This window comes from Schistosoma mansoni, chromosome 1, assembly GCF_000237925.1.
Source record: "Schistosoma mansoni strain Puerto Rico chromosome 1, complete genome".
Classification (NCBI taxonomy): domain Eukaryota; kingdom Metazoa; phylum Platyhelminthes; class Trematoda; order Strigeidida; family Schistosomatidae; genus Schistosoma; species Schistosoma mansoni.
The window spans coordinates 21,278,705-21,296,211 of NC_031495.1; the positions used below are offsets into that span (position 1 = coordinate 21,278,705).

General features: G+C 30.5%; 1 protein-coding gene across 1 annotated transcript in view; it reads right to left on the reverse strand.

Moving 5' to 3' along the window:
* Smp_174170 (putative homeobox protein meis) overlaps nt 1-17,507 on the reverse strand; it is a gene marked incomplete at both ends in the record, with an annotated part of 39,948 nt that overhangs the window by 15,891 nt on the left and 6,550 nt on the right. The window contains one exon of the mRNA XM_018793624.1: nt 6,621-6,671. Coding sequence (XP_018648117.1) covers nt 6,621-6,671 — 51 coding nt within the window. The remainder of the gene's footprint in view (nt 1-6,620; nt 6,672-17,507) is intronic.

The following is a 17,507-nucleotide window of genomic DNA, read 5'->3' on the forward strand; positions in this document are numbered from 1 at the left end:
AAATGTTGCGGATCCTAATGTTAATTTTTTTTTCAAAATGTTTTTTTCCTATTTCTGGTTCTTTTTTTAATTTTTACTTTGATATTGTTTTATTTGTTAAATTTCAGTAAAAGAACATGGTTACTATCTCATCTATGTGTTGATTTTTATTATGCCATTTCATCATTTATTCGAGTAGTGTAACTTATATGAATATCACTATACTGCATGTATGTATGTACATATATGTGTGCGTCATACGTAGTTAACAAAAAATAAGAAACTTTTTTATGTATACAACATAGAAAATGTTGAAAAAAAGAGGTAAGTTTGACAGCTTCTCATTTTACCTAAGATGAACCAAACCTAAATTCTTTAGCTCTATCACACACCCCCCTCTTTACTTTTGAAAAAATTACTTGTAAATATGTAAAGTATTCCAAAGGTTAACTAAGTAACACACTAGTGAAAATGTTGTATGGAAATGTTTTAGATATCTTTTATTTTGTTTAGATAAATACGATATGTATATCATTTTGCTGATTACTAACAGGATATTGTAATGATTATTCTGGTTACTATTAGTAGTATTTATGGTTGTAGTAGTAGTAGTAGTAGTGCTACTAATGATAAAACTATGTAGTCATAATATCGATAGTATCAATGGTCTATTTACAGATTTTGTTTTTCTCTCCTTCTTTCAACTAGTAACAGAATGAAAAAATACAGTAATCCTCTGCGTTCTTTTTTTTGTTATTATTAAAAATGCCAGGCCTTGTGGACATTTTGTTAGTTAGTTGGTTAGATGGTGGTAGATTTCTCTTAGTCCACTAATATCATATCATCACACAACCATCACCATTCCCCTGAAACATTTAAAATAACCAATATCAGTTTTTATTTTTTTCTTTCATTCATATTTGTTATTCTCTTTTTTTATGAAAAGCTGTCAACCTGTCATATTGTGTATATTTTATGCGAATTGAAACAAGCGAAGTCGTTTAGAAATAAACACACAACGGGGTGCTATGTCTCTGTGTATCTTTGGCGTGTTAAAATGTATATTAGGAAAGTTATATATACACATATTAATACATACTGGTATTAGAGTTCAGCGACACTATACAAAGAATGAAAACAGCTGTTATAGAAAAGGAAGAAAAAGCAAAACCCACAGACAAATATATGTAGAAAAGATAGATTCCATCATCTAACTAAATACCACCAAATATGATAGATAAATATTCACAATCTACCTGGTTTACGACATAACGTATAGACACGAGTGAAATAACTAAAATCGAATCTTTATGCGTGATGTGATACACAAACATCAAAGGTTAGAGAGAGAGTACCAAAGTTTTGTGAAATCACGGTAAATATTCGCATAACTGAGACGGGCCTAACAGGATAATTCCAATATATATTAGTCCTTATGCGAAGTTGTTAAAAACGCACTATGAAACTATCATTTAAAATTTAAATGATAAAGGATTTAATATTCTGGGATGATTTATACGATGCTTTCACTTTGTTTTGTCAGTCGATTCAGAGACTAGTGAGTGACTAATCTGTTTCATTATTGCACTCCTCACAAATACACTTAAAAAATCTCCCTCGAGTAAGCTGATCTAATTTCAGGAAAAATGCAATGATTTTCGGCAACTATTTTATTACTAGTTTCCAAGTGTCACGGAAAACAAAGCCTTATTTAAATCATGAGTTGATTCACTTTGAAAATGAAAGTGATTAGCGAAACGTGTTATAAAAGGTTTAATATTCAATGTCGTTAGAACAGTTTCAGTTGGTCGTGGTAATGATCATCAAATACGCAGTGAGCATAATTGTAGAGATCTCTATTACCATTAAAAATTATGTACAAAAGAAATATCACCCACGAGAAGCAGGAGAGACTGTAATCGACTAGTTATTAGAAGACTGAAGGTAAAATTTACTGAAGGAAAACATAAATAACGAAATGTCAAAAATCAAAAATTTACCTATTCAATAACATGTCATTCATACTAAAATGCTGGCATGATTTAGATAATCGCCAAGTACTTTATAGATTGTTTCAGTAAGTTTAATCTCTGCTGGATGGAGGGATTGTTTTGACACATAAAATATGGCTAAGTTCGACTGGATCTACTTAATTGAATACGTTCAAAAGGATTACATATCTCGTTGTATCTCTGAATCTGAGATCACACGTGCTTCATCTGAATGATTATATGCTAATATAAACAAGTTCAACTACGTAGTATAATAATGCATAGTTTGTTTTGATAGTTCTGTACATATAAATACTTTTAAATACTTGAGTAACATAGTAAACATATTCTTTTCTGTGCGTCACACTTGAAACTCCATGTGTTGTAAAAAAGAGACAAGAACACTACTTTCTTACTAAAATACATGTAGTGAAGATGCAAATAATAATGAAACAGTAATTGAGAACAGGATAAATCAATCGTTGAAACCGGGTTTCACTGAAAATACGTAGTGACAGTGATAAAGTACTGACAATATATTGTTTGAGAAAATAATGCTAAGTAGAACTTTACTGAACACACGAAATTAATCTAGAAATTTACATTCAACCATGTAGTATCAATTTGTATGTTAAGCCTATATACTTTATTCTAGCTACTGGCCTAGTCAATTCACCTAAACATTATGAGTCATATTTTGATCATGTTAGTTATTCGCTTATTAACCTTGACTACTTTTTTTATATGAGCGTATAATGTGTGCACACTTCGTATCTTATTCATCATATGTCTGTCATTCATTTTTGTCTGATTATAAATATTGAGTAATGCTTGCTCATAGCAAGTTGGCTTCCCAGCCATCTCCACTATGCATCATCTTTGCTTCGCTCGCTTACGCTTGCTCATGTGCCCACAGCTTTCTGGTCTGTATCATTCATCAATAAAAATGTAGTTGCCGCTTCATTTTGCCTTCTGATTTTATACACCGTTAAGATTGGTATAATAACGGTTATCGAAGTGAACTATTATTGAAGCACGGCACTACAACCAGTTTGTTTTAATTGGAAGAGTAGCTAAAATAGCTCATTGCTAAGTGGGAAAGTATTCATCCCAATAATATACAAGCACGATTATTTCTCTGTTACTTAAAGAGGGACATATTTAATCCTTATAGTCGATCTTAACCTAGTGTCACCTAACTCATTTAAAGAATCATCAAAACTAATGTTATCTTAATTGTTCTTCATCTATTTAAAATGCATATGAATAAATGTCAGATTAAATAGTCTTATATATTGGTTCCTGATTCTAGCGAAACTCATCGATCTCCACAATCACATACTGAAAATTATCATGTGTTCACTAGTAACTAGCTTCGGAAGGAAATTTATAGATTATAGTGCGAAGCCGTGAACTGTGGAGCTAATCTAAGTCGGGTGTGAGGCAGTTACTCACTGAAGACGATGAAAGATGGTTGTTCGATGCAGTGAATTAATGAGGGTCGAACATTAACACCGTCGGATTCCGGCTCAGTGGTTTAGAGGTTTAGCTTTCTCGAACAAGACAGGAGGTCCTGGGTTCATCTCCCGTTAGCGCGACCCTGTGTGCACACTGGTGAGGATTACCATACTAGGATGAGATGGTCTTCCAGTGCTTCCAATGGTTGTCCAGCTTTGATCGGTTTGCGACTTCAATGTAACATTTAAGGACTGGGAAATAATCGGGCAAGTGAATTGTCTTAACTTTGTAACGCTCTAATATTTGCTTACTGTCCTTAATTACACTGTATCAGGTATTAACCTAACGTTAATGGCAGTTTGGTAAAGACAGAAAAAAAATATATTACTTATTTTCAATCGTTTTCTTGTGTGATTTACCAAATACTTTACTTTTTATTTCCACAATATCTGATTTATTTGTATATATAATATTAAGTATTTTTGTGCATTTATTTCACGTAATTATTACACATCACAAATGTGGCAAAGTTGTGGAATAAAAAACACACCAATCAAATAAATAATCCTTTCTTCTTTAATTCGAAACATTTCAATGATAGCTTTTTTTCTCATTTCCAATATGATTCCATATGCTTCATAGTTTCTAATGAATATTTTACTTTTCGACCGGTAGTTTATTTTATTTATTTGAACACATAAATATTGGTACAAAAAGCACCAGATATATATGCGCCACACAAACCTCATTTGATGTGTGTGAGAGCTGTGATACTGTCCGGGTGCCCGAACCGAAGCAGGTTGTTTTCTTAAGGGACCACACTCGGAGCCTTCGACCTAAAGATCTGATCCACAAGGCAATGGAGCATCGTAAGGAGATACAGTCCCATGGTAGCCGGTGACTAAAAATTGATCCATACGCCATTTGTTCCCTCAGGATACTAGAACCCATGTGCACCATTGGGTTGGGATGAGGGTTTTCCAACTCCCCTAGGTGGACTTTCCGTGTCCACCGACCCGGTTAAAGCGCTGGCCATTCGACCGGTAGTATTGAAACTATGATGCTAAAATACTGTTAATTTTTAAAGTTTTTTTGAATAGGTAATGAGATATTGCTAAGTATAAACTGAGAACATTATGAGTAAATTTCGTGCTCTATATGTTACATTTTTTTCAACCTAATCGATTTCCAATTTAATTATTTACGATCAACTATCAAGTTAATATATATTACTGTCATTTTCAGTTGTGGAAAACTGTCAGTGTTATGAATTACAAATGATTAATATAGTTAAGATTAGGAGAAGTGGTTAAGTTGGACACACATACAGAGACGAACTTTGATGTACATCTTATATATATATATATATTCTCGTTTGATTTCTACTTGATATAATATTTTTTTATTTTTATAATATCGAAAAAGAGAATGTCAAAAGAAATTAATCATTTATTATTCATTAATTCACTTATTCGTTCAATCATTCAGTAGTATAAGAGTTTATTTCTCCATATTTATAAACTTTCTAACTCGTATTCATAGTTCATCAGAGAGAAGCGGTAGAGATAGGCAGAAATATATAGAACTATAAAAGAGCAGAAAAAAACATGAAAGTAAAAGGGGGAAGAAAAGACTAAGTGGGAAAAAGTGATGGAATAGAAAAAAGAAAACAACATCACAAGTCGAAAACAGAAGAAAAAGAAAATAATAGGAGAAAGAGAGAGGGAAGGACAGACAAAAAATATACAGGAGGGTGAAAGCGTTCAACAGGAAAGTGAGAATGAAGCATATGAAAGAGAAAACTACATTGTAACTACTAACGATTTAAACTAGTGATAATATTAGAAGAATAAAAGTCGACAATTCCCTGTGTTTGTTGGAAAGGAAAAATAGCGATACTAATGAAACAATTATTATTATTACCATTATTATTATTATTACCATTATTATTATTATTATTATTATTACACTACAAACCTTATGTTTCGTTATACTACGAAAGTGAACTTATGTATAAACCAGTAACTGTAAACTCCTCAGTGTTTAGATGAAATACTTCCTTTATCTACTAACTTGTATGTTTGTATATGAATGCTATCATTGTATATGTCTACAGATAATAGATTTGCTTATGTAGAAAAGAGATAATGTTATTCCTTGTGTTATTATCAGTCTTATTATTCTTATTACTATGAATAATGTATTAACCTATTCATAGTTTAATTTGCCATTATTTTTGATAGCTTATTAATGAAAACCTAATCTTGATATCGCCTAATAAATCATTCACCGATTATACATTATTATCATAATAATTGATAATATATGAATGAAATTAGTATTAATTAAGTTTTATTTATCATTAATGGACATACAACATTTTCAATGGCTTCATATCTTCATCAATTAAAGTACCCTTATTTTCTGAAACTACAATCAGTATAAGTCTTATTATCTTAGAATTCAATGTGGAATAATAGAAATATAGCTTGAAAAGTTGTATGTTACAATATAACATAACTTGAAGTAAGCTGTATGATAATCAAATCTTTACTGTTGGCTTATTAGCATTTAAATAAAGTAGAAGTTCACTTTATGTCATTATGAATGAAGGAAAACTCACTATATTGACTTCTAGACTATGCGTATGAGTCAAATATTCAGAAAAACTCAAAATGTTTGACTTTTAGTTATTTGTAGTTTAAGTGTAAGTTAGTTTTGATCCAGTTCTTCAAAGTTAGATTCATCTTAAACGCCATTCATTAGCTTTTTTATAAAGTGAAAAATTCACTAATCAGCACAATATACTTAGTTCTTATGGTCTCATTTATGAAACTTATGTGATCAAAAGAACATGACTTTTATCTTTTCTTCAATAGAGCGTATATTCTGTTAAATAGCTGAAATTTAGACATATAAATCTGATGTATCTCAATTATCATCTCTATTGTAAACAATGAATCTAAGATTCATCATTTAGATATTAAAATGATTCAGTTGTTGTATTCAATAAAGTTTCAAATTTCATTTATTATGAACCGTAAGCAATCGTTTAATTCTTATTTTGAACTTGAGGATTTAAGCCTGTTAATTACTTTCTGAAAAGTATTATCAAAGGTCATCATACCCAAACAGTAAAATATAATTAATGCATATGGATATCAACATCTTTTATAAACTGATCACATTTACCTTTTCAATTTCCAGTAGATGAAACCGAAGCACATGAATCGCTTGAATAATCTAAAATAGACAATGATATTAATGTTTTTTTCTTGAAAAGCCAGCTTATTAAATAATTAACAAAGTACTTCATTCCATTTCTTAAAAAAATATTCAAGATTGAGCGAATGGTGTTTCCTATCATTAAATATATAGATTACAAATGATAAACTAGATGAGCGATTTTGTTTAAAGTTACCAGAATGTGCTTAAAATTATGAAATTCACAAAAATTAATTTTATCAGTTTCGATTTACCAGTATTTTGTGAAATCGTATCAAAACTTGAAATATAATTCTTTACTGGCGTAGATTATTTAACAAATTACAGTATAGGGTTGTGGAGATTATCTTGTTCTTGATTGAGATCATGAACAGTTTGATGCTAGACCACCATTAGAAACCTGGAAGCACCAGGCAGCCGTTTTGTCTTATTGTTGGACTCCTCAGCAGTGCGCATCCACGATCCTACATACGGGATTAGAGCCCAGGGCCTTCTGTCTCACACGCGAACACCTAACGTTTAGACCATTGAGCCGGCATCTAACGGTGGTAATGTCTAACCTCAACCAATCCACGAAATTGTGCGACCATCTTCCATTGTCTGAGGTAGATACCTGTCTCTACCTGGCATGGATTAAATCCACTGGTTACTGCTTCTCACTAGAACTCCGAGAATCCCCTCACGAAGCTAGTCACTAGTGAGTGCACGGTGAAAATGTTGGATCTGTGGTTTATGATCATGCTAAGATAAGGAAATTCAAATTTGAATTGAAAACAATTTAAATCTTTCATTATCAAACTACTTACTAAATTAAAAATGCTCTATTTTATCCGGTTTCAGACTAATCGACTGAAGGTACGTACTTATTAATGTTATTATCTTTAATATAAATACCACACCTTGAATAGCATTGTCAACCAATATCAAAAATATCAAAAATATAATAAATACAAATCATAATCGATGCATCTTTTGGAAGAAATTCATATGCAAATAAATACTGAACCATACGATAATGAAAATCACGAATTAGAAAGTATAATTTACAAGCACTCTTAATAGTTATTTGATTTTTACCGGATTATTCCTTTTATTAGTATCATCTACCGAAATATCAAACACTTGAATCAGTGTAATCTCTAATTGTTTGTTGTTTTTTCTATCGATGAAACTCAGTTTCGTTGGGTGACCCAGTATTAACATTCACATCATCAGTTCATAAATACTTTTGGCCTTTAACCAATCTTGCATAAATATTACAGGTGATTTTAATGTCAGGAAGTCTAGAAATTGATTAAGAAATAAGATTTTACTGAGACTACACATGAAGTCGTCATTTACGAATTGAGTGTTGAACTCAACTTCTGAAAGCTCACTGACATTTTTTATCATTCTATTCATTATTGTTCAGTCATTTTCCAGTCTTCGGATACTGTGTTATATTTTTAAGAGCATGAAATAATAAGCCATAGAAATCTCTTAATCTAAATCCATTGATAACAAAGATTTAGAAGTCATTGTAGCCAATGACCTCAGAGTCATAGGAAACTCTTAGGTGGTTTTGATAAACTTCTGGATCTTGAAGAAAATTTATAAAGGATCTAAGATATGTTCAGAATTGTAGATTGCTTCACCATAAATTTTATTGTACTGTTATTGCTTTAACAATTTCTCGCATCTGGGACTGATCACATGACAGAACATTTTCAGAATGTTTAATGACCGAGATTAAATAGTTTACTCCTGTCTATTTGCTTCTCGTATTGAGTCGTGAATCACTGGAGTTCGTTGCTATAACATATAGTATCAGCATCCTTTTTGATACGTTCGAAGAGAGATTAGATATTTAAAGTATCATTAATCCTAAACATTAACTTATATCCTTACCAATGAAGAGTGAGGACTATTTAATGGTCATTAATTTTATGCATTAAATTGTTTCATCTCTGGGAAAGTGTTCAGTTTGAAAAACAATGTAGCAGTTTACCTGAATGCTTTTACCTAAATTCATCAGTTTTATGTAGAATTCATTTGTTACCGTTTACGATGACGTATCGATAGACAACATCCAATGGCTCAAACAAAATTTTAATGTAAAAATGAGTCTCTGTATAGTAAAGTTTTAATGGTTAATTGGATAATTCATCTATAAATCCACAGTGTTTAGGATTTTTACTTCTAATTATAAACTAGCATAATGCTCTTAAATTTTTAGTGAATTACCAAACAATATCGAATTGTGTTCAGTTATTTGTTGTTACTGAGTATTTTCCAAACCGATTTCATTCTATAATAACGAATATTTTGAAACTAAACAATTAAGTATAAAGTGCTGATTTGATGAAGACTTTTTGAAGTTTACTGAAGTCATCTTGAATGCCAACTGGCTTGATTAATTAATTGTTACGTTTAGATGAATGAATTTGTAATCAAAAGTTGGAGAAATGTTTTATGACTGTGCAACAATGAGGATAATTACTAATTACTCGTATATTGTCAATAGATGGTAATGCATTTCAGAATTGTTGACTTTTACCCTACTGCTTACTTCATGTGGCTCCACATAACATTTAAACACTCTTGAAATGATCCAAAGGAGTGATAACTGAACACTTCTAAGGTACTCTTTCTTTGAGCTCGCACATTTGTAATATATTTACATCTGCTATCAGCCATTTCAAAGGTATTGTTTTCAACCATTAATCTCATGACTAATTACTCCTTTTTTTGTAGTTTCAGTTCGTGACGCACATTGTTAAGTATTTTACTTCTGCTTTTTTATATTATTATTATTACGAGCTACATATCATCACAAACCACCAAACAGATAGAATATTATAACTTCATTAAATATTATGAACTAACTGGATCACATTCACTTGGTATTGTTTGTTTGAGTCTTCCCATTGATGTTTAGGACTGCAACTGGTCAGTCTCTAATTGGCATCTAGCCACTATCCATCTTTGCTTATAACTAGATCACACTTACTAAAAAGCTGTCTAGTAGTCAAATAAAACAGTTTCATTGTTCAAATTTTAAATTTGTTAAAAAAATCAATTTATTGAATCTGCTAAAACTTGAAAATCTTTTACTACTATGCAATCTTGGATAAGGACAGTAGTTATTTACTGAACCTTACATCTTCATCTCGTTACACATAATGTCCATTCACAAACACTAAACATGTACATACGTATCAGTAGATTCAAAAAAAAAACAACCTTATCTAACTCATTAACAAATAAAAAAGTAAATAGCAGTTAGTTTATATATAAAAACTGAGAAAACAACATAACTTTTTGTTTTTTAGAAAGACAAATATACAAATAAACTTAAACAGAAAACAAGAGACAATCGAAGATGGAATGAATAATCATTTGAGAAAAAAAGAATAACCTAAAACAAGAAGGAAAATAATAATAGTAACAAATAAACAAACAACTAAAATATTTTTTTTGAAAATAAACACTTACTAATAAATTTAACTCCTGTTCAGAAGTAAACATTGATCGATTTGAAGAAGCCATCTGTTCAGAATAATGAAGATGATGAGGAAAATGAAGGTTGAATCCAGGATAATTTTGGTAAATGGTGCAGTGATGAAAAGTGTAAAATGTAAAAAAAAGGAACAGTTATTTTTTTAAGATTAATTTCAAAAATCATTTGAACTAAACTAAATAAAACAATTCCTAGAAATGATTTCCATAGAAAAAGTCGAACGAATTTGAGTTTGGGATTTCGTCTGTTCTCACTTTTTCTCTCTGCCTACTGAAGTGAAGTAGAGTCTCCATGTATTTATCAATTCACTTTCAAAATATTGCAATAATTTTTTCTTGTTTTAAAAAACCGATTATAAATGTTAAAAACGTACTCATACACTAGTAAAAATTAATTTCACAAATTTTAAGTAATACATAAATTTATAATACATTGTTTACAAGTAGACATTCCTATAAATTGATGCAGTTTAAAGAGCTTTTAAGAGAGAAAAACAATTAGGAGTCCCACGTGCGGGATCGTGGATGCTTACTGCTGAGGAGTCCCATACTATGACGAAACGACTGTCCAAGACTTCTAGGTTTTCAATAGTGGTATAACATTTATAACTGTTCACAAAATTTTCTAGAGACCAAAAAACTCCAAAAACTACTTTTATCTGATTGGAGTTAATGAAATAGTCATAAATAAGTTTGGAAACTATATAATCATATTTTCTTTAACCTTACTGATAAAATGTCGACCCTATTACCAATTTGTTAAGAGCTTCTAGAGTCCCACGATCTATTGTAAACTTATGAATACTCTCTGTTTTCTTCTAATAGGGTAATTGCACATACAAACCGTCTTTCTTACTTCTACCTTCTGGTTCCAGTCTTGGTTCGTATGTAAAAAATTATCGAAATCTAGAAATCAGTTGAAACATCAAAACATTGAGTGTTTATTGTACCAGATATGATAAACTTTTATTTGATTTCCCAGAACTATTCACTTTTCATAATTCAACTCATATTTTGGTGTAGGCTACGTACGTCAACAGACATAAGTAGTATGTAACACCAATCAAAAGTTGAACGTTTGTCAAGTGAAGGTTGAAAAGATCGAGTTGAAGAGGATATAAGGGAAAATAAAAAGGGATCGAGGGTTGGAAGAACTATGAAGGAAAATTGATGGACGATTTGCAAATGAAGTATTGAATGTATGGTTTTTACATTATAATAAAGAACTCTGTAATTTTACATTTGATGATAAATTGCTTATCCTCATTAAATCTTCATTCACTTCAATATTAGCTACTTTTAGATCGGGTGATGAATAATTTAATTTTTGTTTAGAGTGAAATCAAACGATATTCAATGTTAATTTGTTGCTTTAATTAAAAATTATAACTCTTATTAAGTAATTATTGAATTCATTATTTGACCGAACAGAAATTCGACTCCAGAACAAATCTCTTTATCAGTTTAGGATCGTGGAGATTGTTAAGTTTTGATTGAGATCCTGGATGGATCAATGTTAGACCATAAAACCCCGTTCTGATAATAATCATCGTGTGATATTTAGTGACTGGCTTCGAGACGGGTTTCCTGGAGTTCTAGTGAGAAGCCGTAACCAGTGGAGTCCAATCCGTGTCAGATATGAGGTAGCTACTCACTAAAGACAATGAAGGACAGTCGTGCAATATCGTGGGTTAGTTGAAGTTAAACATTAACACTGTTGGATGTTGGCTCAGTGGTCTAGAGGTTAGGCGTTCACGCGTAAGACCGAAGGTTTTGAGTTCAAGTTCTGTGTGTGGGATCGTGGATGAAAGCTGCTGAGGAGTCCTATACTAGGACGAAACGGTCGTCCAGTGCTTTCAGATTTTCACTAGTGATTTAACGTTATTATTATTTTTTAAAATTTCAATGAGAAATAATTACACTACATAAGAAAATTTAGATGTAAAAACAAGAAAGTTAGTGACTTTAAATTTCTTGACTTTCAACCAATAATTAAAATTAGATTTTGGTTTGATATTTACCAAAAAAAAGAAGAATTTGCTAAAAATAAACGGGAGAAATGAACAAACCAATAACAAAATATCTGTGATAAATCTTTTCCAGTGAATAAAAAAAACAAAGCGGATTTCATATTTGATTGTGTCATAATGATCTGATACGAGTAAATCAGATGTGGAAAGATTAAAATCGAGAATCTGAAGATGGTTATACACGTGAATATGTATTTTACGCATGTATGTATATATGTATGTGTGTGTGCACGATGCATGCATAGGGGCAGACAAAGTATATACGTAAAAATCGGGACAGAAAATATATCCCAAGAAAATAAACACAAAAACGAAGCAAACAAGAATATGAGTTTTACTTTAAGACCATTTGAAAAGAGAGATTAGAACTATGATTAAGTAAAACTATAACGAAATTGGGGGAAGATACTCCCGATCTATCTCTGTAATACATACATTATTTGTACAGATATTCATTTGCTAAATTCAATAGCCAATCAAAGCATTCATACATATGAAGTTGCAAATTTGATGTTATTTATAATGATAATAAAATAATAAAATCTTAGTTAAGAAAAACAAAAATAGAATGATTCTTTACTTAAAAAATGAATTCAAAAACAATGAAATCTATTTTATGTTTGAAACTGTAAAATGAAAAACAGGATTTGTTTATTGTTCCGAATGTTTTCTCTAAAACTCTGTATTCTAAAAATAGATGATGTCATTGATATAATCAATGGTAGTTGATGTTTTTACTCAACTTGTCCTTTAAACCATCTCTTCTAGCCTTATTTATTAAAGATTAGAAAATGTAATATAAGAGAATATATCGTAGATAATAATTAGAATTGTGTCCAGGGATATCTTCATTAATTTATTCTTTGCTGATTAATGAATGTGTCTTTTACCCTATTTCGACTTATTGAACACATTTTATTTTATGTTCATCGGTTGATAAGTTTTATTCGTAAACTGATTTCTGATGAAAAGGGGAAGAATAAAGTGACTATAATCTATGATCTGTTCTTTTTTTACAAAATAACTTTAAAAAAAATGAAAATAGCGTATCAACAGCATCAGCTGTAGTAAGAGTGAGAAAAAGCGAATCCTAGTTGATTATGAAATAACAAGTTGAAGATGAATTTTAAAATTTCGTCTATAAAAAGTGAAAGCAGTTTAGTTCAACTAAGATATACAACAGATATTTTTAACTTAAAGTACGTTTTCTTCCTCCCCCTCCTCCATCTCTCATTTTTTGTTTACAATAAGTTTGTTTTTCTAAAAACAGACACGATTGATTTATCTCGTTTCTTTCACTCTTTTTTATCTTTTATCACTAGAACTAAATTTTGTCTCTGTTGATAAGTGATTTTATCAATTGTCTAGAAAGAACCTCAATCATTACACTTTTACATCAGGTGAAAAAAAAAACAATATTAACTACGAAAGGTTTAAAATTCCACTGCTAATCACAATTCATCTATACTACGTTTAAAACATGTAGCAAATGGCTATATCAGAACAATCTGCACATGATAAATGCACTCTAACAAAGACTGATCGGGATTCAGTCCTGAATATCAACATTGGGATAATTTAAACCCTTACTAGTGACGATATAAACAAGTTAATTCCTATCTGGATTCAGCAATTCAATGTATAAAGCAATGGTTACTTGAAGAGAAAAGCGCTGGGTTCAAGTCCCAGTATAGGCATGCAGATTTATCCAGATGACGATGCCCAAATAGAAAAAAACTTGAACCTCAGATCTCATTACTAACCACAATTTGTCTATTCCAGTATAAATTATATTAAGTCCTATTTTTCTTTCGAAAATACTTTTGTGAAAGTGATTGGTTGAAATTTATTGATTGTCTTGGCGTAAAATGAAGACTCTGAAACATCTATGTATTACATTTATTAACTTTCAAATATCTATTGTTGGGACTCACTTCAGCGGTAAAAGTCTGAATATGTTTTCGTACACAACACTCATAACTGGTTCTATGTATATATTGAGGTCATAAAGGAAAACAAATCAATATTTGGAGAATAAATTTCCTTTGTTTTTTTGAAATCTTTACATTCAGAAGCGACTTACACTAACTCAATAAACACCAGAGATTGGAGATTCTACATATTTGTGACGTAAGAAATAGGTCATTATTCTATAATTATTTCTTTATATGCAAATTAAAAGAGTAGGTAATTTTAATGATCTGCCCTTAAGATGTAATGTGACTGACTTATCAAAGATTTATCTGTTTCAAAGGAAGTACAGAACAAATAAAAACCTTGTACTACTATGCTGGATATATTTTCACATTAAAAAATAAAACCAAACATTTATTAGACACAAATTAAAATTGAGACCAGAATAGTGGCAAAATATGAAGGTCATATGAGATTACATAAAGTAGCTTAAATATGTTATTTTGGTTTTAACAGAAAAGGAAATTTATTTTGCAAAGTTATTACAAAAGTCGCAAAGAACAATTACCAAAGATAACTTTTAAAATGAAGCTGGAAAGTCAAAAATCGAACGTAGTGCTTATTGGATTACATTAATCGGGATAAAGTATTCTACCTTGAAAACTTGAAGCCATAATTACTGAATATCGAAGTATGTTTTGAAGTATAGGAGTGTTCATATAGGTATTATTCTATGACTTATTTTGATTAGCTAGTTAACACTTGAACTGATAAGACACAATTATAATATATACTCTAGTGGAATAACAATATTAATCGACTAATTAATTATATTTCATCTATCATTCTGAGTTGAACAGATTTATTTAATAGAATTCTTTGCTTTTGCTGGATCTGTAAACGTGTACTGTTGATGTGTTCAATTATGAATTATCGCTTCACCGACACTATAGACCTCTAGTCTACCCACATTGCTTTGAATAAATCGTTAGAATAATTTACAATGATAAATTACGTTCGACTAATAATAATTATCAAAAAATACAGTTGTTTTTCATAGTTGAAAGCGTGAGTCGATTGAGTCTAGAGCACCAGGGAAAGCCTGGAAGCACTGGACGGTCGTTTCGTCCTATTATGGGACGACCATCAAGTGCTTCCAGGTTTTCCCTGGTGGTCTAGCTTCAATTGACTCACGCTTTCAACTATGAAAATATTAAATCTCCACAAAAACCCATTCTGACAGTTGTTTTTGTCCCTTACAACCAGTCACTACAAACTAGGTAACTAATTAACTTAGTTAATATAGACCAACCATTGTAGTTTATATCAGGATTTATCTTAATTTGATGTACTCTTAGGCTTATACATCTTCTTTATCGACTAACTATAAGTCTATTCATAAATATAAACATAAACTTAGTAAAATCTTTATTTGATTATAAGAAATTGCCGAGAAAAAAGTGGTAACAACCAATTGCAAATAATTTTATCAGAAGAAAAAAATATTTCTTTTTCAAAATTTCATACACAAAACAAAACACTCACACACACATTTATTTATTCATTATTTTTTTAGTCCTTTATCATATGATCTATAGAAAGGAATTAAGATCGAATTACGAAATTAATCAATACTGTATTAAAGAGCTTAGATGATGAGAAGAAAACAAAGAAAAAATAAATAAATAAATGGAGACAGTCAGATGTATTGAAGTAAAGATAAGAAGGTAGTAGTAAATACAATAAACAAAATAGATAATCAAAAAATAGGTGAGTATAGTCATCAGTGTTAAGAACGAACTTACTTCCATTGTTATTGTTTACTCAATATCTTTTCAGAAGGTTGAATAGGGTGAGCAGTATTAACCACATTAGATATATTAATAATAGTAATGATAGTATTGCTTAATGAAGATAAATGAATTAAAATAAACTTTTACTAGTCGTATGATTTAATTCAAATGGATAGATGACCTCATTGTATGTTTCATTTTTCCTTTTTAATACTCTTGAGGATTTTAAGAGTTTTTAGCTTAAATTATAGTAGGATACCTTTAAAGGCAATCATTATTATTGTGAAAGTGTCCACGCTTTAATGATTAATGTGTTATCGATGTTATATTTTGTTGATCAGTATGAAATAACCCAGTATGGTTACTTAGTTATAGTTGTCGACTCTAGTACATCTTACATGCATGATTCATGATAAAAATGATGAAATGTAATAAATGTATTTACCAATACAATGGATTTAGATGGTGATTTCGCTAAATGACATCTATTGAAAGACTGTTGAAACGTGGAAGGACTAGACAACTGTTTTACAGTGATTCAGAATTATTGAACTGAGATGAAACAATTGTTACAAGCTTTATAGTTTTCTGCTGATTTTAATTTGTGATTAAGGGTGTCACCAAATAATAATCCAAATTCTCCCTAAAACTAATTCGATTGATTATCTATTTTTGTGTCAGGTTCAGTTGAGTCAAAGCTGGTAGATAAGCCTTATTGTTATAGATTTTATGATAAAAAGTGCTACATTCACTTTGGAGTTTTCCCGATGCAAACTTATTGAGGACCGAATCGAAAACAATTTCATATTATTTACTCACTAGAGCTAACTGAATTCCATGGATCAAATCTACAATACGATCACTAAATTTATTTGATTAATGCTACTGTACACCGTTCTTAATATTGGAATTCCCTAAACGTAATTAATAGGAATCATCAGAATCATCATTTACTGCTGAGGCCTGTCTATAATCCGATAGAAACCAACGATCTTAGTATTTAAAACTATATCATTGATCTTAATAGACCAGCAAGTTATTACTTCTACACGCGAATTCCCAATAACATCTAGTGATTTAGCCAAATACACTAAATAGTCATTTGCGAGTAATTTATATCATATTTTCAGGTTCATAACGAGCCCAAAGAGATCAGCAATGTTATATCTATTTATGGCACTCAGTGAGATAGATATTAATCAGCAATAGTCTGCTTAAGGTTCAAGGGAACACTTACTGATGAATTTCCACTATTAAATTCTAAATTATTTATCCAATAGTATCATTTTACGCACTGTTAAATATAACGATCTTGTTTTGATCGTGGTTAACATCAAGAGTACATAATCTTTATCAGTTTCAGGCTAGAATAAAAAATGTTTCTAGTGCTTCATGATTTCCAATAAAAATCCAAAAAATATTATTTATTATAAAAAGTTTTTGTAATCAATTTGATTAATTTTATCCATTTATAAGTAATAATATGTCATACTTAGATAAAAAGAAAGCATAGATAAAATTAGGGTACATTTTTCCGTTGAACATGATCTCGATTATCTGTGAGAAAATGACGTTTGTATATAGTTGAAATCGAAGGGTCAATTGAAGCTAGACCACCA